Source organism: Schistocerca cancellata, chromosome 5, assembly GCF_023864275.1.
Source record: "Schistocerca cancellata isolate TAMUIC-IGC-003103 chromosome 5, iqSchCanc2.1, whole genome shotgun sequence".
Classification (NCBI taxonomy): domain Eukaryota; kingdom Metazoa; phylum Arthropoda; class Insecta; order Orthoptera; family Acrididae; genus Schistocerca; species Schistocerca cancellata.
Window position 1 is genome coordinate 94,554,600 of NC_064630.1, and position 26,971 is coordinate 94,581,570.

At 42.4% G+C, this 26,971-nt stretch overlaps 1 protein-coding gene across 1 annotated transcript; it reads right to left on the reverse strand.

Moving 5' to 3' along the window:
* Positions 1-3,467: 3,467 nt before the first annotated feature.
* On the reverse strand, positions 3,468-20,366 carry LOC126188199 (uncharacterized). The gene is made up of 5 exons (XM_049929741.1): positions 20,297-20,366; positions 6,968-7,077; positions 4,352-4,434; positions 4,163-4,303; positions 3,468-4,081 (listed from the first exon to the last, which is right to left on the reverse strand). The coding sequence occupies exons 1-5, from the start codon at positions 20,312-20,314 to the stop codon at positions 3,711-3,713; spliced, it is 723 nt and encodes a 240-aa protein (XP_049785698.1). The 5' UTR covers positions 20,315-20,366; the 3' UTR covers positions 3,468-3,710.
* Positions 20,367-26,971: the final 6,605 nt, after the last annotated feature.

Consider the following 26,971-nt stretch of genomic DNA (forward strand, 5'->3'; position numbering starts at 1 on the left):
CTGTATTCACGACAAATTTTACGGACTGTGTACACATATATCACTGAATGTAAGCGCAAAATTATATAATTGTACGACGCTTAGTTCCGCAGGTATGTTGTCATAAAAAATGAGATGCGTGAAAAACTGCCGCATCATGCATGACGTTTACATTTATTACTTCCTTACTACTAAGTCCATTCGCAATAAAGATCACAGACAACAGTTAAATATGCCGCTGAATGTACCTACAATATTGTATCATTGTACGAATCATAGCTCAGGAGATACGACGTCATAAAAAGTACGGACAAGGCCAGATTCAGCGTGGTACGGGCGTGGACGCAAAGCTGTAAATAAACACCTGGGAAACACCGCATTAGTGTGGTTCCCATGTTCTTCTTTAAGGTTGCGGGTACTTCTTCTATCAAATATCTTACATTTTACGAATATAGCTTACATTAAATGAATCGGATCGTCGAATGTCAGAAGTCGGAATGTGGTAGCGAAGCTAGTAAAGTTGAAAAGGAAAATGCAAAGGCTTAGTGTACATATAGTGGAGCCCACGAAGTGAAAGAAGATAAGAAGTATATCTGGTCAGGTAAACAATCTCACCACTAGGTGACGTTAGTAACAGTAGTAGTTGTGACTTCGGGCATAATCATATGAGTAATGTTGCTTAAAAAAACATTTTATTTAGATTATATGTACAAAAAATTTTAGTAAATGGAGCGTATTTGTACTTAACAAGGCTGTCGTAGTTGTTAATAAACGGATAGCACTTGAACTAAGAAGGCTGGTGCTGCTACAACAATTATATGTCGTATGACGATGTGCCTGATCGCATAGGCGTTACTGTTACTAACGCCAGTTGCTGGTGAGACGGTTTACGTTGAACTGTCTATCTCAGTTGCGCAGTGATGGTGTTGTGGAGTGCGAAGTGACAAGGTACTCCGTATTGATTTTGGCAGGTAAATCCTCAGCTTTACTACGTTTTGCGATGTTCTCCTTTTACTGTCTTATCTGTTATGTTATGTGGCCATTGTTGACTAGTGGGAAAAACACTGGACTCTGGACTTCAAGATCCTGGATTCAACCCTCGATACTGGCGACGATCTTTCCTAGTTCCAGTCCCTCCACAACAGTCCCAGTTCCACTCAGCCTGCTATCAGATAATTACCGGGGATAAAAAGGTGGCTGGGGCGATGGGATTACCGCCCTATCCCCCCTACTGGCTCGGCTAAGAAAAGACTTCACCTGCGATCAGGCTAATTGCCAAGTCACGGTCTTGCGCCACAGATTTACTGACGACATTATCCCGAAAGCGTCTTGAGGTGAGACGCGATCACACGGAGCCCTTAGAAGTCCACAAGAGGGACAGGCCAGGAACTTTAACTTTCTCGAACAACGGTGTGGCGTGTTCTGAAACGACGCCAGCATATGAAGCCTTACAAGTTGCAGTTACTGCAAGAACTGCGTCCCGGAGACCTTAACAAATAGTAATAATTTTTCATTTCAGTTCTCTAGGATATAGCAGAGGACAATTTTTCCGAACGACTCATCTTTTGGGGTGAATCGAGGCTTTATCTATCGGGTGAAGTAAACAGCCATAATGTATGAATTTGTGGGGGTCACAGAACCCTAGCGTCATCGTCGAACGTGAATGATACTCACCGAAACTGATTGTGGTCTGCGCCTTTTGTGTCCACAAAATTTATGGACTTATCTTTTGTTTTGCAGAGGATACAGTGACAGGAATGTCATGCCTTGGCATTCTGCAAAATTTGTTGTTTCCTCAACTTCACGAACATTCCAATGATTTAATTTTTATGCATGACGGCGTCCCGCCCCACTTTCGACTTCAGGAGCGGTGTTGTGTTAACATTATCCTGCAGAATTGGAAGGGAAAATGTGGGCAACAAGATCTTGTTCATTGCTTTTGGCCTCCCAGGTCACCAGACCTCACACCTTGCGGTATTGTTTTGTGCAGGTACACAAAAGACAGAGTCTTTGTCCCACCTGTGGCAGCTACTCTTCAAGACCCGAGAAATCGAATTCTTGAAGCTGTCGATTCAATAGACAGGGAACTGTATATCTGTGTCTAGAATGATATGGACTACCGTTCGATGTTTCTGAAGCAACGCATTATGCTTGTGTTGAATGTATGGCAGAGCGTCTTTGAGAATATAAAACTCTATCCAGTGACATAGTTTGTCTTTCGTAGTTTCTTGTAACAAAGAACTGAAATCTATTCTTTGTTTTTGAATCACTCTGTACAGAAGCCACTGGTATGATGTACACACAGATGGAACATTTGATTGATATTATTTCGGAAGTACTAATAGACTGGAGAGAAGATTTAGTATATATACCTCACTGGAACGTCTTCAAGTCAGACACAGTTACAATATTGACATAACTACATTCATGAAAATGTTGTTACAGTGGCTGTCTATAACCTGTCAATTAGCTACCGTGTTCCTGTGGTGCTCTTTATGCTCAACTGCCGACATTATATAACAATCCTAAACATTTCTTTTCGTGAGCTAATGTTTTTCACGTTCTTACTGATTAGTTGCTTATGATTGCTACCTCAGTTTATTTTATATTGTTCTCTGTTGTCTTTTGGGCACAGTGGTTAGGTCGGTTTATAGGATCCTGCATTGATCTTGATAGCACATTAAACCACCTTTTTTACAAGTTTATCTGATTATTCATTGCCACAAAGGGCGCTGTGCCCCCTTACCTACATGACTATAGCGGCTTTGTGCATGTCTTGTAACCGAAAAGTCTGCTTAACTGTTTGATCATAAAATGGTTGTTTTGCTACTGCCTCATATGGCTGTTTAGCCTCATCAAAGCCAAATGCGATTCTAACAATAGCATGAGTCTTTCCTTCGTACACTGCACCGTGAACTTCAGGCCTTCTAGTATGGTTGGCGGCCATTTAATTAATCATGAAGGATGATTCTTCAGGCAGTTACATGTAACATAATTACTTTGTTTTTGGATCTATGTACGCCTGTCTGTACCAGTTGAGCTTACTGCATTGTTTGTGTATTTGGCCTACGCTGGTTCCGGTTCTAGCAAGTTACTCTTTAGAGGTTGTGAATTCTTAATACTTCAGAGCTTTATCCACTTATATCATCGGAGATATCTGTAACGGGTTTTGATGATATCATAGTTTTTCGGCTTATCTTTCGGTGGTTAATGACTAAGAAGTGTTCGAAAGCGTTGGCAGGTTCCTGGATGTTCCATTACGGTATCTTGTTCAGAAAATAAAGCTTCACCTTTTGACTCCACAAAACAGTTGCTGGTGTCAGACTAAAACTCTGCTATGTTTTGGTGAATGAATACTACGTTTAAGTACAGTATTTAGGCGGGAAGCATTCAGGTTCAAAAAGTACCAACTCAGTTTACTTTTCCGTAAGGATTGTTTACTCATAGAGACTATGAAATGTACAAAAATACGAACAGTATAACAGAAAATAACGTAACAATGACAACACAACGTTGAAGTGGCAGCATCTGCTGCCGGGACTAGGAAGTGGCCACAGCGATTCCTTCCTCGCCTTCGTGGCCTCGGTTACGGCTGGTAGCCGTGCTTACTGGCTGATAGCCGTGGTTACTGGCTCGGAGCGGTTCCTGCGAGGACCGCAATTTGGGCGCACAGCCCGGCGCACCCTGAGAGAGAAGACTGCAGCGTGACGTCACTGCAGAAAACTGGAGCCTCACTTCTTGTGGTGGCCGTGGTGACCGCCTCCATAACCACCTCCGATGTCTCCTCCGTGGCTGCTGAAGCCGCCACCTCCGCCGTAACCGCCGCCGCCTCCGTATCCACCTCCGATGTCGCCTCCGCCGTAACCTCCTCCGATGTCTCCACCGTGGCTGCTGAAACCGCCACCATCTCCGTATCCGCCTCCGATGTCGCCTCCGTGGCTGCTGAAGCCGCCGCCACCGCCTCCGCCGTATCCACCCCCGATGTCTCCTCCGTGACTGCTGAATCCGCCGCCGCCTCCTCCGTAGCCGCCTCCTACGTCGTGGCCGCCTCCGTATCCTCCGCCACCTCCGTATCCTCCGCCACCATGGCCTCCGCCTATTCCTCCGACGATGGCGATTTTCACGCCACCACCGCCGCCTCCATATCCGCCGCCTCCGTATCCGCCGCCTCCGTAGCCGCCGCCTCCGCCATGACCACCCCCTATTCCACCCACTATGGCTATTCCTCCTCCGTGGCCACCTCCGTATCCTCCCCCTCCTCCATATCCTCCACCTCCTCCGTATCCGCCTCCTCCATATCCTCCACCTCCTCCATATCCTCCACCTCCGTGATGACCATCCTCTATAGTGTAACCAACGACGTAGTCGCCGCTGCCTTTCTTGATGTGTTTGTAGATAGTGTTGTATTTATGTATCGTCTTTACTTTGATGGGAACATGAAGAATGTACTTCTTTCTGAAACAGTAGGAAAGACTGGAGTCAACAAAAGAATGGTGTTCGATAATCGTACAATACGACCATATAAAAGCCTAAATACCAAATTAATATCTAAGTTTCAGAAATCTGTGTCGAGTATCGACCAAAAAAAGTCGTAGATTCAGTGACCTGCGCTGACTTTATCATTCATGAAAAAATAAATTAGTGGAATTATATTAGTACGACAATAAATCATTCTTAACTTATTTTAAAGTTGACTCCGGGTAAAAAGACTATTTCTTCACGTAAAGGCTTGGAAATAAGTATCAGGATTCTGGCATTCGATGCTGTGTACGCAGTGGCAATATTTGTCGAAATTACTACCCAGATTGGAAAGTACTATACATTAAATTAGTGGACAACAGGAAACAGAATTACAGTGAACGAAAAGTAAGATTGCTAATTCGTTCAGGATGTCTTCTCGAAGAGAAGTTCATCGATTACAGGAAACTAACAGATTACTATGGCTTGTTATTCAGAGAGAAAAATAGGGCTGATGTCGTTTTCCAGACAGCTGTATTTTAACACAAAAAAGCCATATCTATGTCATTTACATCTAGACTAAAGACATCGTCTGACACAGCGGGTCCGCAGCTCGTGGTCGTGCGGTAGCGTTCTCGCTTCCCGCGCCCGGGTTCCCGGGTTCGACTCCCGGCGGCATCAGGCATTTTCTCTGCCTCGTGATGACTGGGTGTTGTGTGATGTCCTTAGGTTAGTTAGGTTTAAGTAGTTCTAAGTTCTAGGGGACTGATGACCATAGATGTTAAGTCCCATAGTGCTCAGAGCCACTTTTTTTTTGGCGCAGCGGTTTCTATGGTTGCCTTCCCATTGCTTGTAAAGGCCGTACAGCGTTCCGTTTCGTGAAATGAATCAGATTGCGTGCGGCATTAGATCGCGTTCATCCGAGAGCTGTTTGTACTTCGTAGCAAAGTATATCAGGTGTAACAATGCTATTTGGATGTGTAGATTGTATAACTAATGAGGAGGTACTGCATCAAATTGAAGAGAAAAGAAATTTACCGCAGAACTTTATTTAAAAAAATGTATCGGTTGATGCGACACGTTATGAGGCAACAACGAATTGTCAGCTTGGTGTTGGAAGGACGTGGGGGGAGTCAGAATTGTAGCGATAGACCAAAGATGTTGATGATGATGATGATGTTTGGTTTGTGGGGCGCTCAACTGCGTGGTTATCAGCGCCCGTACAATTTCCAAATCTTTGCTCAGTCCAATTTCGCCACTTTCCTGGATGATGATGAAATGATGAGGACAACACAAACACCCAGTCATCTCGAGGCAGGTGAAAATCCCTGACCCCGCCGGGAATCGAACCCGGGACCCCGTGCTCGGGAAGCGAGAACGCTACCGCGAGACCACGAGCGGCGGACTCGATAGACCAAAGGATGAATCGAGCTTGCAGATTCAAATGGATGTAAGTTACGGTAGGCATTCGGAAATGAAAACCGTTGCGCGTGATAGAGTAGAGGTGGAGAGCTGCATCAAACCAATATTTTGACTGAAGGCCACAGCAACAAACAAAGATTCTGCACCGCGTAGCAACAGTGCAGAAGAGCACGGACAAGGTGAGTCTACGCAGTCTCTTTAGAGCATTTACAGTATCTTATAAGTGTTCTGCCAATAAAACGCAGTGTTTTGTTTCGCCTTCACCACAACATGATCTATGTGATCGTACCAGTTAAATTGAATAGTAATCACAATCCCATGGTATTTAGTTGGATCTAAAACCTCTAAATTTGTGTAATTTATCGTATTACTGCAGTTTAACAGGTGTTTTTAATACTCATCTGGAGGAGCTCATAATTTTCCGATGCTTAGGGTTAATTGCCACTCTCGCACCCTGAAAGTATCTTATCTAAATGAATTTGCAATTCCTTTCGATCATATGATGACTTAACTAGTTTGCAAACGACAGTATCATCTGCAAACAGTCTAAAAGGGTTCAAATGGCTCCAAGCACTATGGGACTTAACATCTGAGGTCATCAGTCCCGTAGACCTAGAACTACTTAAACCTAACTAACCTAAGGACATCACGAACCTGCGACCGTAGCAGCAGCGCGGTTCCGGACTGAAGCGCATAGAACCGCTCGGCCACAGCGGCCGGCGTCTAAAAGGGAAACTCAGATTGTCCCCTAAGTCTGTTATACATATATGGAACAGCTGAGAGCCTATAACACTCCCGTCAGGAACCCCAAATATCACTTCTATTTCTCTCAGTGACTCCGCCTCAATTACTAAGAACAGTGACCTTTCTGACAAGAAATCACGAATCCAGTCGTGTAACTGCGACGATACTCCATAGGCACCCAATGTCACTAGAAGCCGCTTGTGAGGAATGAGGTGAAAAGCCTTTTGGAATCTTGGAAAGATGGAGTCAGCTTGAGATCCCCTGTGAATGATTTAAAGGCATTCTCTGCCGTATTTAGAGGTGCACGTAGAAACTGAATTGATTTTTTGAGATTTTTTCCCCTTATCCCTGTGTTGTTACTTACCCGCCCCCTCCTCCTCCGTAGCCGCCGCCGCCATAGCCGCCTCCTCCGCCCCCGCCGAATCCTCCGGCGTCTCCCTCGTGCAGGACTACCGACGCGAGCAGGAGCACCAACTGCGGACCGACACACAGTGTTAGAGGCACGGCAGTCAGGACGACAACACACAGTCCGAGCCGAGGTTAAGCATTGTCACAGGAATACAGTCGCCGCGGAGGTGCCAAGGGAATTTAGTACGAGGTGACTTGGAGAAAAGGGAGCTTTCTAAATGCGTCATTGTGGCCACTTAGAGTTGGCAACACTGTAGAACGGGTATCTTTGCCTAGAGCCATTTTTGTGGTGTTGAAACTTAGCAAAACCTAACTGTGGATTGCCAGTTTGCCTACTGATTCCCAAAGACGTGAATCTATACAGAACAATGGATAATCTTAATTTATCCATTTTACTGGTTGTTGAGCTCTGTGGCTGTGGATTATATTGCTTTAAGAAATACAGTAATCAGCCACTATTTTATGTATTTTTATTTACACCAACACGCCTTTTCGGGGATTCAGCCGTCTTCAGTTAAAGTAATGCTTGTTTCAGTCTTCAATTAGTATAATATTAAAAACAGTGAATGCAATTTGGATTCTGCAGCAGCCTACCTATGCTGTTTCTTTTTGCTCCTATTGTCGATATTTACAAGTGTGCCAGAAACACTTTTTCTTTTTGTGACGAACTTAGTAAATAACCATACATAGCAATTGTTAAAACCATAAAAAACTGTAAAATAAGCTAAATTGGCTCAGGCTATCGCATAATAAGCAATTTTAGCTTTTAATCTTTCAGAAGCTTAAATTTAAAAAAATTAATATTTACACACAAGTGACTTCCACAGTATTTTCAGAAGCCGTAAGCAAAGTGTAATGTTTGATTGTAGACATTATTTTCGATTGTCAACAAACATGTCAGTAGGCAACATGACGAACATTGTGCTGTTTTTCTGCATCACGCAAAGAAAAACTGTTTGTGCCTCTCTTACAAAAGCGAATAATAGGAGCAACAGCAAGCAGAAGAGAAAGGCAGCTGCAGCATCCAAACTACAGTCGATGTCTTTAACGATGTACTATTTATAAATTGAAATACTTGTTACGCCAACTCAAGAAGGGCGAAAGCACCAAACACATATCGGTATAAATAAAAACACGTAAGAAAGGGACCGTTGCCGTATTTCTTGAAATAGCATATACTCATTCAAGCAACATTGTAATTAATTAATGATGCAGAACCCTAAGCGTTAGTCTTTATAAATGTGTGTGTTCGATTTTTTTGTTTGTGCGAAACTTAATTATTAATAACAATAGACAATCTGAGAGGCTGTACGGATTTACTTTCTAATGCCAAATAAACGTAGAATTGTTTTATTATGCAATGAAACGTGTACCGTATCATCATACGGATAGGAGGAAGACACAGAGAGCAAAAAGTATTTCGATATGATCAGTGTTGGGGACATAGGGAAGGCAGAGCAGGCTGCTCGCTGAGATAGAAACGCAGGCTGTGTTGGGTAGACCTTCCTGCGTCAAGCGGCTTATGAGTGGGCTGCAATGTACACCAGAGCGGAGCAAGCCACTGTACGAAGTTGTTCGGAACGCTCCATACAAGTGCAGTGTTTACGATCTCGCTATGTACTTTGACTTTGTAATAGATTTGCGTTTGGACTTCGTTGTTGACGGACTTTGCTGTGTTTACGGACCAGTTTGCTTGCAACTTTTCCCGGGAAGTCGCTCGCCTCCATGTACGGACAGGTACGAACTCAGAACGTAGCCTTTACGTTCACCAGCTAATCGATAGGCGTTTAAGTGATCGTGGACTCGAACCCGGGCACCATTTTACGGAACTCAACTTCGGCGTGCGCAATGTACAGTGCTAGTTTTTATCTTTCTGGTTACAAGATCGCGGAACACCGTTGTCTGACCATGAAAACATGTTATAGCGCTGCAGTGCTAGTTTTCCAGTTGGTCAGAAACAGTTCTCATGCTTTTTTTCAGTTAGAACTTAATGATCGCAATCCCTCTCCCATCGCGATAAAAATGTTTATTACAGACATCGAGACCATTCTAGCTGCTCTGGGTATGGTGAAGAGAAACTTGGAGGAGTGTGTAATTGTGACTACCCGACTGCTACCGAGGCTGTGCCTGTTTCAGTCTAACGGGACCCATGGCCGTCATGTAGTGAACAAGCAGCTCTGCCTTTGTTTCCTACTGTGAGTGCTCACATGATTCAACTTGTTGGTTCAAACTTCCCAACGCAAGGGCTGCATTTCGTGCAGCAATTGATGGAGATCTCTCGTTTCAAACAGCATGCTATCAACAAATGAAGACAACAAACAAACTGATTGTAGCGCAAGCAATAGGCGACGCATGAGGTGCGTTTTCACCGCGCAGGTTGGGTCAGCAACCCTAACCGACATTATTTTACAGACAGCAGTGTTAATGCGGATTATGAACATCGTTTACACCCCTGCAAACTAACGATATGTTTGTAGTTTCTACACATGGGGTCATCGGAACTTACTTTCATCGAGAATGGAGAGCAGTCTCTATCTAGACAGGAGAGCTTACTGATCAGAAATGATCGGTAAGCTGATATGCGGAAGTGTTTATGTCCAGATACGCCACAAAACGTTTTATAGCGTTATGACTTCTACTTTAGAAGCAGCATTGCGAAACTGCACACATTCGGTTGCAGCTGTGCAATAATTGTTTGCCAACCATATCATCAACATTTTGTGACATTCCTCCGCCCCAACAATACCGCGATTAGTCCATTTGAAAAATTTTTCCTCTTGGATTAGCTTCACGATCCTCATCAGAGGATACAATGCCAGCTTTAAAACAAACGAATGTAGCTTTTAGACCTTTTGAATATTAAGAATGACCGTAGTCGCTCGAAACCGATTAAATTACTTCTAAGACCCGTCAAGTTATGGCTAAACTTAACGTTGCGATGGAGAAATAATGATACCTCATCTTCTCTACGAATGTCTCTCTAACGGCTGGACATTTATCATAAACGAATTTCTGAAAACTTCCATATGAGGCTAGAGATTTATTAGAATGATGAAATGGGAGTCTCTCTAGAGCTCAAGTTCTCATAGTCTGAACTTTGGAAATTCTTCTCATTAACCAAACGGATTCGAGCAAAGTAAGAGCTAACGAAAGATGGTTCGATTGGTCTTCGGTTTGTACCTGGCAGGAACGATGACTTTGATTCTCTGCTGCGCATTCTGGCTCACAGGCAGCATCCAACTTCCGTTGGCAAAAATGCTCTTCGAAAAATCTTTAACTTGTAACTTCACATTGGATTTAACTGGAAGTAATAACTTTCTATTTAATTAGACTTCCAGAATCTTGGTCATTGAGCAAGACAGCTAGTGACATGGTAGTGACGTTAGTGTCACTTATCGATCATTGTTTGACAACGTAGTAACGCATTTCATTTGTCATTACTTTTCCACGTCAGCATACAAGCGTTTGAATCTTGCAAGTGTAGAGCACATGCAGAGTAAGGGTGTTTGTAAAATCCACCTGTGTGCCCAAAGAGACATCCGAACCATTGAGAATAGCGTGAGAGAAATAGTATTACGTCATGGAATGTTTACCTGGTCGGATTACAGCAGAATGGACTCGGCGGGTAGCCGATACTGCAGGAGACTGTGTTTCCGTACTACTGAGGCTACTCCACGCTTCGTCGTCATGTCACGGTTTGGGACGTCTTTTGGCGAGATGGCGATCGTCTATTTAATGGCCTAACCCACAAAGCTGAGGTCGGTAACTTTATTCTGAAGTTGCTCAGGCCTATGTAACGTTCACCACTTGCCCACTTATCGAAGAGATTATTGTCTAATGGAACACAAACTCGGATTAGGCAAGGATTGAGGAGGATGTCAGTCGTGTCCTTTCTGAAGGAATCAACCAGACATGCGTCTCAAACGCTTAAGGGAAACAACGAAAAACTGAAATTTGGACCGTCGGATGCGTATTTGAAACTCACTTCTTCCAAATGCGAGTCAGTTGCGCCATCTCCCTTTAATATTCTGGAATGTGACTCAATTGCTCATGAAATTCATGTGGACGCTGCTCTATTCTGAATGTATTTAAAGACTGAACACATTCTCCCCACATCTCTATCTTGTATCTATTATTTTGGAAATTCATTATTTGAACAATTAGAAGACTGACTGGGATGCAATTTATTCAGTCTGATGGACTCTGTCCTTATGGGTGACGGAATTTTCGTAATCCGTGGATTGATCGTAACAGTATCTGACATGTCCGACGTGATCTTCAGCCCTAGCACCATTAGAATTATGTTTATGTCCATGGACCATGATGCAGGTGTACAAATTGAACTTCTGCCTTTATGAACGAACTTAAGAATTCACAAAACAAGCAAGACATGTTCTTCGGACTGTACAGAAATTCAATGATGACTGATGCAGACATCTAATAAATTTATTGTGGACTGTATGAAAATTGCGAATTGATGTAGATTCCTGGGTGAATACGGAAAACGAATCGAGAGTTGTTGTAATTATTGTGAACTACTGAAAATTTATCGGGGTCACTGGAGATTTACGGAGAATTCTTGTAGGTTTATTACAAGCTGTTGAAAATGTGTTACGGGCTGTAGAAAGAATGTCACAAACTACTTAAACCGTGAGACAAAGCATTGAAAAGTTTCAAGAAAATTTGTTACGTGAAAACTAAATAATAACTAATGCAGACAATAAATAATATAATAAAACCATTTCATATGTACGACAAACATTTATAGGCATCTGTTTCGGTAACCATAGGAAGCAGAGTTTATGTTTCTATGAACTTTTTTATTTCACATAATAATTATTGTCACCTCTCAGAATATTCTCCTTATCACCTGGGAAACAATGTGTAGTTGCTATATTCGCAAGACGAGTACAACCGGCAGCAGTTCATAGTCTAAAGTTGGACGCTGTTGACGCTGTTCCTAAGAGTAAATCTTCTCTAATAACTTCTCAGTATTGCTGGAGTTCAGAAATGCTTGTAACTGGTAGCAGCCAAGGTGGGCACCTCCCGCTTGAACCTGTAGTCCGTTCCCCAATTGACGGCAGGGGAAAGGCCGTTACTTTCCATGTCGAGTAATGGCAGTCACACCCATCGCTGCAGAGTGAGAAAGTGTTTCATTCGCCCGGCCCGGAGGCCCTCTAGATGGCCATCACATTGAACTTTCTCTTTGTGAGTTCTCCAACCGTGGGTCCAAAGAGATTATTATCGGAGGGGAAATTTCCTGTCAGATCCACTCTCTGCGCCTGTTCGAGGCACACGCTTATTTTCTCAGTTATAATTGACGTGAATCACTAACTTTCTCAACTTTACGAATTGTTATATCGACCCCAGTTATCGATGGAGGGGAGAAGGGGATTAAAGGTCTATCTAAGCTCTTTCATACGAAATACGATAGCAGACATCCATAGGAAGAGATAAACATATGGCCCTGCTGGTGATGCTTCTAAACACGTAGGAGAGAGAAAGGTATGGAATGGATGAAAATATTTACATTATGAAACTTCCTGATAAATTAAAACTATGTTCTGTCTCGAAACTCGAACCTGAAACCCTTCCCTTTAGCGGACAAATGATCATCCGACTGAGCAACCCAAGCACGACTCTGTAGAGCGCTCTCCCTTTTCGCTTATTTCAAATACGCACACACTCTACTGCCAAGTGGAAATTCATTCTACCTACATTCTGTTGTACATAATCTGAGAATTTAATAATTTTAAATTAGCACCTCAGTAATAGCAAGTATAAAACACAAGGACACAAGGTCATCTACAACTTGTACAAAAACCAAACTTGAGTCGAATGGCACGAAAAGAAAGCAGTATAGTTGAGAAGGGAATGAGAGAGCATTGTAGGCTATTCCAGATGTTTTTCACTCTTTGCATTGAGCAAGTGGTAAAGGCAAGTAGGGATAAATTTGGAAGAGGAATTACAGTTTAGGGAGAAGGAATAAAAACTTTGGCGTTTGTCTATGGTATTGCGATTCAGTCAGAGAAGGCAAATGACTTAAGAGCAGTTGAACAGAATAGATAGTGTCTTGAGGAGAATATGTAACATTAGATATCAACAAAAGTACAACAAATGTAATGAAATATATTCGAACTAAATCAGATGACTAGATTAGGAAATGAGACACTAAAAGAAGTAGATGAGTTTTCTACCTGGTCAGCAAAATAACTGATGATGACCGAACTAGATCCGATACAGGATTCAGACTGACAATAGCAAGAAAAAAGTTTCTGAAAAAGGGCAATTTGTAAGCATCGCTTGTAAATTTCTGTGTCACGAAATTTTTTCTGTATGTATTTGTCTGGAGTGTACCATTGCACGGAAGCGAAACGCGGGCAATATACAGTTCAGACAAGAGGAGAATATGTTATTTTGAAAAGTCCTGGTACTGGAGAATGCTGAAGACTGGATGGGCAGACCGTACATCGAAAGGTTCATGAGACTCAGTTCCCTTCGCTCGGAAACTGGCTTAGATGAATCGACGTTTACTGAAAATAGCAGTTCCTGTCCGAATCCCACTGTCACTGAAAGGCACTGACTGTTGTGCTATTTTTACGATCAATGTTCTTGTGGCATATCACGTGGCTACGAGTTGTAAACCATTTCTTACAGACACGTTGGACAATTCTCATAGACATGCCAAAAACTAAAGGGATTGAATTGAAGATGTGGTCTTGCGCACATTCTTACTGCTATTCTGTCACGTTTCCAAGTAGAGCCATCTTAATGCGCTGATTCCATACAACCGACTGGCGCTCACACATACCATTTCAGTGCCACGACATGCATGAGCAGTGGAGGCTCACGTGACTATGTGGTGCGAGCTGTAAACCATCTGTAAGCCTCCAAAGCAACCACTGTGCGATTGCGTGGGACTGACTAATGTTTTGGCAGGAGAGCTAAACCGTTGGTGCATACTAAGAGCGGTTACTGTTTCCACATCCAGCACATGGTTCCCGACATATACACTAAGGTAAAGACTTGAATTAGGAACTTTTCGTTAGGAAGACCTGTTTTTGGAACCGCTTTGTAAACAGTTACGGGCACTGAGGAGGTGTAAACTAGAGACACCTTCACAGTTTCATTCCCTCATATTGATATATGCCAGTCACAAATGCCTTTCGTAATCTTCCCTGTTCTAACGAGACAACTACTTAAATGGCATAAAGTGTAATGTAAATTTTTCAATAGATTAGGAGAGCACAGGAAGGTCTTCGACAAATAGCACTGTTCAAAGAGGCTCCCTTTTCGATGGGTGGTGAAGTAACTTCTTCATCTAGCGGAAAAATGAAGAAAAGATGGTTTACCACGAAAATGCTTATTTTTAACGGTACATTATATGACCTTCGGAAATAAATTCGGTGGTATAACATGTGTCAAAATTTGTATTAATATGTTTCACAAACGTAGCCACGAATTACGTAAGTTATGTCTGCCACGAATCATTAGTTTCGCCTCCCTTGCCTCCCACAGGTCCGTCTCCACTTATCCATTTTTCACCACACAGTCGAACGGTTGCATCAGTATGTGACGGAGCTCTGCCATGTACTTCGACGTTTCTCTTAGGGAACATCCTCAATGATTCTTGGAAGGAGACGCTACAGAAGTCGGAGGTAGTTTTGTTGGACGGAAAAGGTCAGCTGATACAATTTCCTCAGCTGTTTTTGTCTGAGGTCACGTTAAAAGTGCACTGCATTCCCGTGATACTGTTTGATGGAATGGAGTAAGTGCTTGTCAGCACTGTCGTAAAGAACTAAATGTACTCGAAAGAATTCAGAGTTCACTGCTGAGATGAGTACAGTATTGAAAACAGCTGCAAAGTCGAGACACTGGACATTTTTAAGAGGCGGCAGTCAGATACGTTTCATATATATGACGACGTTTACAAAGATGAAGTCAACATTGTCTGATAATAATAAAATCGCGGTTTTTTCGCAAATGATTTGCTTGAAGGGCCATTTTACTGCGGGGATTTTACTTCTAGTATCGCGCACTGCCAACCCCATAATTTTGCACCATACATTATGGTTTACTGTTTATACTCAAATCCGGCGGTAAATTTGCTGCAAATCCCCTTCACAAATCTTTGAGTATCTTTCAATCAAAAAATAAACAGCACACTAAAGCTAGAGGACGGAGGAAATGGATAGTAACTAAACTGTTACGCCTAACTTTTAATAAATGATTCGATTACACAGTTGGCGATAAATCACTTGGAACAGTAACAAGCATAATATATCTGAGAAAAACTGTCTGGAGCGATGTAAAGTGAAAACGGCAGACAAAAGTCGTCTTAAAAAAGGAAGGTGGTTGACATATTCATTGGAAGAATCCTATATAAATGTAAGTCACACACAAAGGAAATAGTTAATAAAACACTCGTTCAACAGATTATCGAACGTTGTCTGTCATTCTGGAGCCTTAGCAAGAACAGCTAATAGAAGGGACGGAAATGAACCAAGTAAGAGCAGTGCAAATCGTAACTGATTCGTTAGTATGCACGAAAGCATAGCGGAGCCGCCCAGCTAATTCCAGTGACGGGCCTAAAAGAGAGGCATTGTACATCTTGGAGAGGAATTCCGTCAAAATTCCAAGGGCTTACTTTCCAAAAAGGGTTACAGAGGAATAAATCATTCTCTCATGTACCCCTCTAGACCGTGCCACTCAAAATTACACAGATTATAAGTGAAGCAGAAGTTTACCGCCAGTCGCTTTTGCCACTCACTGATCGCGACTGGAACAATTAAGTTCGTAAATATAAATGGTACCAAAAGTACCCTCCGCCACAAGGAGTGCAGATGTTACACCACACACAAGCGCTAAGTGTATGGTGAATGTACGGACTGTGTTACTGATGTGACGCTCTGAATCTAATTTTCTTCATACTGGCTCATGATGATTGTTTTGGTGCAAGAATTTTATAAACTGGGTGAAGTTATAAATAAGGCGCGACACAGAGAGAATCTTTTAATATAATCGTTATGTTATCATAATCTTCTACTTGGATTTTATATCCTTCAGTTACGGAACTGTATTTATGGTACGACGAATTCAGCTCGGGATGAGAAGGTATTTTTGTTGGTGAATGAAAATTATTTGGGATTAAGCAGTTGGAACTACGCCTGCGGAGGAAACGACTCACGTTAAAGTTTAGTGTCCCGTCGACAGCGGTGTCGTTAGACGTGGAGCCCAAGCTCAGCTTGACAAAGCTGGGGAAGGATTAGTGCGTGGCTAAGTCACAGGCACCATCCCAACATTTGCTTGAGGTGCTTTAGAAAGTCCACAGAAAATCTGAGTCTGTATGTCCTCATGGTGATATGAACTAGGCTCCTGTAGGACATGAACCCACTACTTTCTCCGTAGCGCTGTCTGTTTCGGTTCAACATCCCCCCCCCCTCCTACACACACACACACACACACACACACACACACACACACACACACACACGTCACTTTCCAGTACATATTGCTATGCGAACTTTCTTGCACTTTGTGTGACGGGAGGAGCAAAAATTGTAAGCAGATATATTTACTGACAAAGCGTGAAACTCTAAACTCGCTGTTCAGCAGACTCAGCTTTCAGACTTTCAGCATTTCAGTGAGTATTGAGACAGAAAGATAGCGTGGCCTGCGCCTAGCGGAAAAGCGCGTGGTTACAGTCGACTGCTTTCGTGCCGCAGTGCTGCGAGCGTGACGGCGGTTCGCCCCACTCAGGGAATCGCGCAGTCCGATTAGCGGTTGCCTCTCTCCATCCATCCTGTTCTCCACTCCGCAGCGAAGCGAAAAACACCCGCTACAATTCTCGTTCCTCTCCTCTCACTCGCACCTATCAGTTACGCGTTCCCGGTCAGCTGTGACTGCGAAAACTTATTAAAATTACATATCCTGGCAATGAGGACAGTAGTTAACATCACGGAAAGCTTTATTCTGATTTTTTGGCGGCGGACGTTCCAAAACCTTCAGTGGTTACCTTATTGATAAAATCTGTAATCTCGTGGAGAAAATGATACTTTTTTATGTACTGGACACACTCGCACAGTGATTAACGCATTCGAAAGCGGATCAAAATTCTCGTCTCTTTATCTGTACGCAAACTTTCCTGTATTCAAGTGATGGAGCGGTTCAGAAATCGGTTTTTCTTACTCTTTGGAGAGTATACTCTGTGGTGATTGCATACTTCCGGCTGCTACTCTGGTAATGTTTGTCCCACGAAAGAGAAACATGCACATTTGAGTCCCTGTTTGGTACCTATAACCCATTTGTAATCCATGATAACTGGCTTGTTTACCTCACAAGACTGTGGTCGACTCTCATCTCGTCCCTTTTCAACTGAATTAAAATTCCCTCAAAAATATTCTCGGCAACATCAACGGAAGGTGAGGTTTTCATTTGAAAATAACCTTCTTCTTATTTTATGCATTAGGCTGTAAGTGTGTTTCGTTTCCACACCTCTTTTTAAGACTTCCTTCGTCTCATCGCCCTGCCGGATTGTAAGCTTTCGCATTTCGCACACTTAAAATTCAAATAATCTTTTACAAGGATTAGTAGATTAATTACTAAAGTGCGTTGTTGCTAATTTCCATTAAGCTCTTGTAATGATTTTCTATTCTGTGTGTAAGGACGGCGGCTCTGTGTACTGTTTCGGCACTGTTCTAGAATTTGAAGCCCCATCGACTTTTAATAGCAGCTTCTTCTGCTTCTCGGTTTAGTGCAACTAAAACTGGAACTACGGGAGACGCAATGCCTGGCGCCACCAAGGTTTTTCCCGAGAAGGTAGCGCTGGGGTCGCTTAAAAACTCTTACTCAAACAACTTCTGCTCTTTTATTTCTCAGTCGGAGTGCTTACTTCAAGAACGAGACGAGTTTCAGGCTCGTTGTTTTTAACTAAGTTCAGTGAAAACAACTTTTTAGTATGTTATCCTAAGGTTAAAATAATTGGTGAGCTACAGTGATGAACAGTTCGGGAAGGACTAAGATCCTCATTACTAAAATGACAAGAAGAATTCTGTGACGTGTCACATATTTGCCGGGTAAACAGCCCAATGAGTTTCGACCGTCAGTCAATCTTAGAATTTAAAATACAAGTTATACATTTCTACATGTGTTTATAGAATACCATATGTTAACATTTTTGTTAATAGTACGCACCATTCTGTTCATAATGCCGGATAAAAACCTCATAATTTTGAAAAGAAATCTATGCTTCCATTCGAAGCTACACTAAATTCCTGAAACTGCCTAAGATTAATTATCATTCGACGAAATTGTGACTAGATTTCATTATTTTATCTCATAAATAGATCTGTAATCATTCAGCGTGTTCTTCAGCTTGCGTGCGCAAAATAATATATTAATGGTGATGGTATTTCTCTCCATAATCTGCTTCTGTACTTTGCAAGACACTTCAACGTGTGCGCAGAGATATGTACCAGTTGAAATATAATCCACTCCTCTTGCATTCGCGGATAGTGTGTCTAAGTCGAGATTTTTGTTCCTCACTGTAGACACCCGAAATAATCAGATTTTATCCTCGTTGTCCTTAGGCAAGATATAAGTTCGAGTAAAATGCTTGATGTATTTGAAAGTGGTATTTAGAAATTTTGAGAGTAAGGTCCTTCGCGATGCACAACACCTTCTTTTATTATAAACTTCCCTCTGGATTTTTCTGACCGTTTCTGTGGTACTGTCACGGTAACAAATCAAATCAGTGTAGAGACAGGCTCTTTTTTTAATCTCTCCTCCCTCTTAAGAGATCCAGAACGGCACAAACTTCTACAAAATCGACTGAATGAGGGTTCTGTAACGGTGTTCTACATGGATTGAATATTCTTCTCCTGGGAGTTTGCGTGTTCTTCCAAGGATCAGAGTTACTGGAATCAGCGAACAGTTGTTACATGACTGTGGTAGAAGAACAATCGAACGGTTTCTGAAGAAAGCAACTGGAAAGACCCCTCGCTGCTAGAACCACGTGAAAGGTAATAAAGTTGTCCTGGAGTGGTATCCTGCTGAAGACTCACCAAGAGACAATCTCCCACCCACAATGTACTTCCCTACGTTGCTAGAAACGTCAGAATGGTAACGGTGCTTATGTAAGTCTGCAGGCTTACGTGGCCGTTGTCACTGAAGTTAAAATCTTCTGGTTTGTTAGGCCGCGTCATATTTCCTTATAAAACAATAGACGTTTCGACCCCCTCTGCTGGGATCTTCTTCAGGATATTTCGGTGTCCACTATTGCTAGAACATCCTGAAGAAGATCCCAGCAGAGGGGCCGAAACGTCGATTGTTTTTTAAGGAAACACGAAGCGGCCTAACAGCCCAGAAGATTTGAGATGTTTTGGTGTCCACTACTGCTAGAACATCCTGAAGAAGATCCCAGCAGAGGGGTCGAAACGTCGATTATTTTACAAGGAAATATGACGCGACCTAACAACCCAGAAGAGTTTAACTTTAGTAACGGTGTTTGTTTGTAACATCAGTGCTCCTGGAGTGTTGCGCTTTAGGAGACTCATCAAAGGCCTCTTATGGACTCTTGCCGTGTTAACAAAGCCTGCTTGTAACAGAAGTGTCCTGGAATGGTGCTCTATGGTAGACACACCAGAAGACGCCCTCTATGTGCTGGCTGATATTGGTAGAATCGTGTGAATGGTGACGGTGACCGTTTGTAATAAAAATGGTCCTAGAGTAGTGCCCTGAGGGAAACTCATTAAAAGACCCTGTATGTTCCATGCCACAGGCAAGTGGCACCCTGCGATAGATTCACCCAAAGACCCCCTACGTACTTCCCGCCTCTGCTAGAAGCACGTGATGGCATCTATAACAAAAGTGGTCCCAGAGTGGCACCCGGCAGTAGACTCACCCAAACACCCTCTATGTACTTCCCGCCCCTGCTAGAAGCACGCGATGGCGTCTGTAACAAAAGTGGTCCCAGAGTGGAGCCCTGCGGTAGACTCACCCAAAGACCCTCTATGTACTTCCTGCCCCTGCTAGAAGCACGCGATAGCGTCTGTAACAAAAGTGGTCCCAGAGTGGCACCCCACAGTAGACTCACCCAAAGACCCTCTACGTACTTCCCGCCCCTGCTAGAAGGACGCGATGGCGTCTGTATCAAAAGTGGTCCCAGAGTAAAGCCCTGCGGTAGACTCACACAAAGACCCTCTATGTACTTCCTGCCCCTGCTAGAAGCACGCGATGGCGTCTGTAACAAAAGTGGTCCCAGAGTGGAGCCCTGTGGTAGACTCACCAGTGCTCTGAAGGCCATGGCGCAACGTTGGGTCGCGGCTGGTGAGTGCGCTGCTGGCTGCTGCTGGAGAGGAGACGAGTGCCGTGCAGACGCCGGCCGCTGGCGGCTTATATAGGGAGGAGCAACGCCAGTCCTTCCCGGGGAAAAGTGAGCGGCGTGTGTGAGCTCCGGCGTCGCGGCTGGGGTGGGGGCTGCGGCGCTCCGAGCCGCCACTGCCGCGACCCGCGACCCCGGCAGACCCCGCCAGCTACATGGCGATCGTCTGCTCTCCTTGCACTCTCTCCAGGCCGCGACCTCTGTACAGATCACCACAGGCTTTTCACACTTGTTCTGTTCACAGAAATCTCCGTCTGTGAATTTGCAGTCAGTCACTGTACGTTGGAGACAAACTGGTCTTTCAGTTTCTTCTTCGAAGCTCGTAAATTTGAACTGGTTTTGTCCCATAAGAATTTACCGGAAGACGTCACCTCATTATCATTACATCACCAAAGGAATGCACTTGTGAAAACTATTGGACGATTAGTCTGACAGAACACTGTGGTGGTTTTTAGTTTCATCAACATGGACAAATGCAATGAATATGGATGATATGATACTCTATGGTATTCTGCGGTTTGAATTCACTCTGTTATTTAGCAGTTGCATTGATTTGATTTTGTGAATGATACTGACAATATTATACGCATGTATAATGCATTATTCATACTGCAACTTCTCCCGGATAATTATTTTGTTCGAATTGCGCAAGAATTCCACCTGACGTAGTGTAATAATGTTGACTGTAAGTTGTGTTCATATCACTAAAATTACAGATCGCACATCAGAGCTTTTATAATTTTTGTCTTCGATGGATTTAATTATTCTTAGCAAATTGATCATGGAAAGGAACCACAGAATACCACCTTCACACAACACTGACTTATGCTACCAGAAATATATTTCTCCGTGATTCGTGCGTAGTTTAATTTTGGCCTCATACATCAGCAATGAAATTTGTTCAACAATAAATACCATCAGCACTGTTCTTAGAAGATGCAGTCTGATTCGATTAATTTTTTTTTATGAATAGAGTTCAGTACCACCGGTGCACATTTATTTCTTACACATCGGAATATTGTTTGCAGTTTCAAGTAATTTAAATTTGCCGCTGAGATAAAAGTTAAGATGGCGGCCAACAAAAGATAGAGGATTTCTTTTTTAATTAAGATTTTCCTTTGCTCAATAAATAATTAATCATTTAAATTGATGCCACCAAAAAAATTGTTAATACTGTTTTGCAAATTAGTTTAACACAAACCCTTGATATTTCGACCAGAAGTACAGACGAAGTTGCTATATAATCGCAACTAACAATGGCTGCGCTTGTTGCAGCTATGATAAAACAATACAAAATTATAATTAAAAGAGGAAGAGATTTTTCATTAATTAATCATACATAGTTTTAACGCATTTTGCTCTATCTGTTTTTTACCAGCAAATGAACATACAGTATAAGTACAATAACGTTACGTTAAATATTTTTCATTCAACAGACCTTAAATCTATTCGCGTCTTGCGCCGGCGACGTACATCAGAAGAAGACGACAAAAGGGTACAAAACAAAAGAAATGAATGACATACATTAACAAACATTGTGAGACAAATATTGTCTCTGTTTTACATAATTATCATCTTTTTAAGAAATAATTACATAATTGAATGAATATTATTGAGTTACGTAAGTTTACACACGTTCATATTCCACTCGTAATAAAAAAACCATTATATATATATATATATATATATATCCACTATATATATATATATATATATATATATATATATATATATATATATATATATATATATATATAGTGGATGTTATAACACGCTTATGGAGTGTTACAACGATATGGACGGTATCTGGAATGAAAGTGATCCTGGAACGGTGCCCTACTGTAGACTCACCAAAAGACTACCAGACTCCAGAGAGTACTTTACCACGCTGCTACAATCGTGTGAAAGGTGACGGTGCTTTGGTGTAATACTGTAAGAACCATCTGGACGGACAAATAAGCATTATTCCATATCAGTTTCGTTTCGCGAAAGAAAAGGATAGCGGAGAAGCAGTTTTGACATACCTTTTACAATTCTGAAGACAAATCAAGATATCATCCCAGCATTTGTGAACGTAGAGAAAGGCTTCGACAACTTGAAGTGAAATAAGATGTTAACGAGCCTTAAAAGATCGTGGCTAAAGTACAAAGAAAGAAAAATTATCTACAACACTTGTTCAATATCCTCAAGACAGAATGCCCACTGCGTCTCACTGTAAAATCAATCAACTCACCGACCTGTCTGTTGATACACCGCCTATCTAAGAAATTGTGTCAGCTAATTAGAAAGATCGATTATGTAGTGAAGGATTCTATACATCTAGTGGAATTGCTCCAGATGATAGCGATTTCTTCAACAGATATATTGGTGAGTTTTCAAAAAAAAAGTTAAAACTAAAGAAATTCTTTACCTGCTGGAAAAGTAAGCATTTCAAAAACTGGTTCAAATGGCTCTAAGCACTATGGGACTTAACATCTGAGGTCATCAGTCCCATAGACTTAGAACTACTTAAACCTAACTAACCTAAGGACATCACTCATATCCATGCCCGAGGCAGGATTCGAATCTGCGACCGTAGCAGCCTCGTGGTTCCGGACTGAAGCGCCTAGAACCGATCGGCCACCGGGGCCGGCGGCATCTCAAAAAATTGCAAAGTTAAACACTACCTGTGGTTCAGCTACGCCAAATGGGGAGAAGAACTTTATTAACAGACAGATCGAATAGCTTTGAGTCCTGTCACCTTTCGCTTCAGATATCTTCACAGAGGCTTTTCAGAAAACTGCTCTCCGAGGAACGTTTACAAAACCGTCACTTTGGCTCCGTTACTTGCATGATACGTTCCTCGAGTGGTCGCATGGGGACAGTAGGCTGCAAGATGTATACATGTATCTCAACAGCATCAGTGCTAAAATCAGATTCACTGGGAAAAGGGATCGTATTTGCGATCTGCTACACCCCGATGTCCTAGTGTACAGAAAATCCGATGGAAAATTAGGACAAGTACCACGACACATTTCTCTGGGCGCTGGCAGCAAGTGCGTGTCGTATTGGTGTCGCCGTCAATTTAAAACAGGAATGATGACAGACATTCCTCGGTGAAAAACGTCTTCTGACTGGACCAATTGTTTCCTAATTATTCCTGACTATTAGAAGGTAGCTCTTCCACTTACTTTCATTCTTAAACGGTAGTACTGAGGCTCGTTTATATTATATAACTTTTTTATTTTGGCTATTGGTTAAGAACTTATTGGTTTTCGAAACTGTAGATTGTGATCGCGCAAACCAGATCGCCATTAGTCGTCTAATGTGGTCTTCCTAAAATGATCAAAGTAACCTTTTATTTTCTTCACAGTCTTACTATGTGCAATCTGTTGCACCCTGCAGGACAATAATATATCGATGACTGATAAAATAAAGTGAAGTACGTCTGACATGACACAAGCAATCGACGCTGTTCGGAAAATGAAGATGGAGTAGAAGAAAGCGTCTTCTATGACGTTGTCTAACAATGAGTACGGAACACCTGAGGAAACAGTATAAACGAACTGAGTAAAGATATTGAAGAAGAGATGGTTTGATGGTGTCTTACTAATGAAGCTTCTTTTTTTCTAGATTTATACGAGGCGAATCGCGGCTAATCCACACAGCTAAGAGAGGAGAAATAAATGCGGCTGTACATCCTTTTCAAGGGCGAAAACGCTGGGAGAAGTGGGTGGGGTAGTCTTTTCATAAAATCCCACGAAACGATGATTGCTGGAAAGAAAGCTTCGTGGCGCTTCCAACGGCAGGGCTCTTGGTTTTAGTAAAGAAAACCAACAAAATATCTGTTATGTGTATCACTTAATAATTTTTCATGTACTTTTTTGTTTTTGAGTTTTTGTGCTAGAGGTCCCTCGAAATGTAATATTTTAAAGAAATTACTTCAAAAATTATTTCTTTGAAAGAAATACGTGTATTACATATTGCTGTGAAGGATCCATAACAAACTTTAAAAATAACTTTTAACAATATTGAACTAAAAAAGAAATTGAAAACTAAATGTGGGTTCGAGCATGAATTTTATTTATTTACAATTTTGCCGAACTAGTACAGCAGATTCAGAAGGATGTAGGCTGCAGTAGGTACTGGGAGATGAAGAAGCTTGCACGGGATAGAGTAGCATGGAGAGCTGCATCAAACCAGTCTCAGGACTGCAGACCACAGCAACAACAACAGTACAGGAAACTGCTCCCAACTTCTCAGGTTTCCTCACTGACGTCGGAACCGAACCAGTTATAACGAAATAAATCTCGGGTGAACAGCCTGGTATGAGTGTGCATAGGACATACATCAGCGCACCTGATGATGGCAACGTGGTCGATTGCCGAAATATTGTGTCCTATGCACACTCATACCAGGTTGTTCACCCGAGATTTATTTCATCATAAAATACGCCTGGAGAAAGGATCGAACCAGTTATAAACTGACATCTGTATTTTGCTACGATTACTTATAACTGCCGCGTATATTAGAGAATCATTTTCTTTTGTTTCGTAGCGAATACTCAGCATTTTGATGTTGACAACTGGTTTAACGTCTGCTTTACGTCCCATGTTCGCATCTTCGCATCACCTGTACGGTATGTTTAGTAACACATTCAATGTTTCTTTCCAGTTACGTGTTTTGTTATTGAACCATAGTACGTCTTCAATTTCTATAGTAATTTCTATAAACTTTGAAACACTAATTCCTGACCTGCTTATACGCTTTTGTATTTCTCTTTAGTAGGCTACGTCTCTGACTGAGGACACTCCCGATACATGTCTAATAGAATATCTGCAACTTACGTAAAAGTAATATTTTAATATAAATAATGTATAATTCTGATAATGCTTTTACTGCTTGGGATTTTTAAAAATACCAATTTGTAACAGATTTGGTTCTGTCACCTGTTACCACCTGATGGACACATCGTGTATGTGGTTTTCGAAACACTTGTGCCCTTCTTAGACATCTATCGGTTGTTAGCGTGAATTATGAGACCACTTGATATTTGTCCGTACTACGAGCATCTGCTGGTTGTGTTACTGTGCCTTCGCTAATCTCTAGTTTAAACGACGTGCTATGAGCGGAGATATCTAGGCGTAACTATGCAGAGCGACCTTAAGTGGAATGGCCATATAAAATAGATAGCGGGAAAAGCAGACACCAGACTCAGATTCATCGGAAGAATCTTAAGGAAATGTAACTCATCCACGAAAGAAGTGGCTTATAAGGCACTTGTTAGCCCGATTTTTGAGTATTGTTCATCTATCTGGGATCCCTGTCAGGTAGGACTGATAGAGGAGATAGAGAAGATCCAACGAAGAGCGGCGCGTTTCGTCGCGGGATCGGTTAGCTGGCGAGAGAGTGTTACGGAGATGCTAAACAAACTCCACTGGCAGACGTTACAAGACAGGCGTTGTACATCACGGAGAGATTTACTACTGAAATTTCGGGACAGCTCTTTTCAGGAGGAGTCGGACAACGTATTACTTCCCCCCACATACATCTCGCGTATTTACCACGAGGAGAAAATCCAAGAAATTACAGCCAATACAGAGGCTTACCGACAATCATTCTTCCCACGCACCACTCGCGAGTGGAACAGGGTTGGAGGGATCAGATAGTGGTACCGAAAGTACCCTCCGCCACACACCACTAGGTGGCATGCAGAGTATGACGTAGATGTCGATGCAGATGTACGTGTTGGGTGGTAGGCCATAGAGATATGTTTCCAGAATGAGATTTTCACTCTGCTGCAGTGTGTGCGCTGATATGACACTTCCTGGCAGATTAAAACTATGTGCCGGACCGAGAATAGAACTCGGGACCTTTGTCAGGTGGCATGTTGTTCGTGATTTCAGTTGTCCACGACCGTCTGGCGAATGGTTTGCTGCGCATGTGGCTCAGCTGTCCGCTGAAACACCTTTGCCGACGGCATCCCTATCTGCAACAATTTGTTGCCCATGGAAATTAAATGTGGGCGGAAATGCACTCACAGTTTACGACATATGCAGGGGTATGTGAAAAACTGATTGCTTGCATATCTTAGTGATTCATGGTTCACCATTAACAGGGTGGCATATGAAAAGCCCATTGCTTGCACGTTACAGTGGTGGGGTGCCTCATGCGTCAGCATCCACGATGCAACCACAACCAGTTCTACTGGTATCGCTCGCCTTGCTCATCCTGCAGTCGACTGTCACTCCGGCACAAGTACTAGTAATAACAGTAGTTTTACTTATGCTGTGATATTGGACATAAAAGATATAATCAGAAATTTACTTACCTACAAGTCTGATCTGGCAAAGATGGTAAAGGCAGTCGGCCGTGGCCTTATGGTAGCAACTATTCCCGGCATTTGACTGAAGGAATTTAGGGAAACCACGGAAAACATGAATCAGGATGCAGAATGAGATTTTCACTCTGCAGCGGAGTGTGCGCTGATATGAAACTTCCTGACAGATTAAAACTGTGTGCCCGACCGACACTCGAACTCGGGACCTTTGCCTTTCGCGGGCAAGTGCTCTACCAACTGAGCTACCGAAGCACGACTCA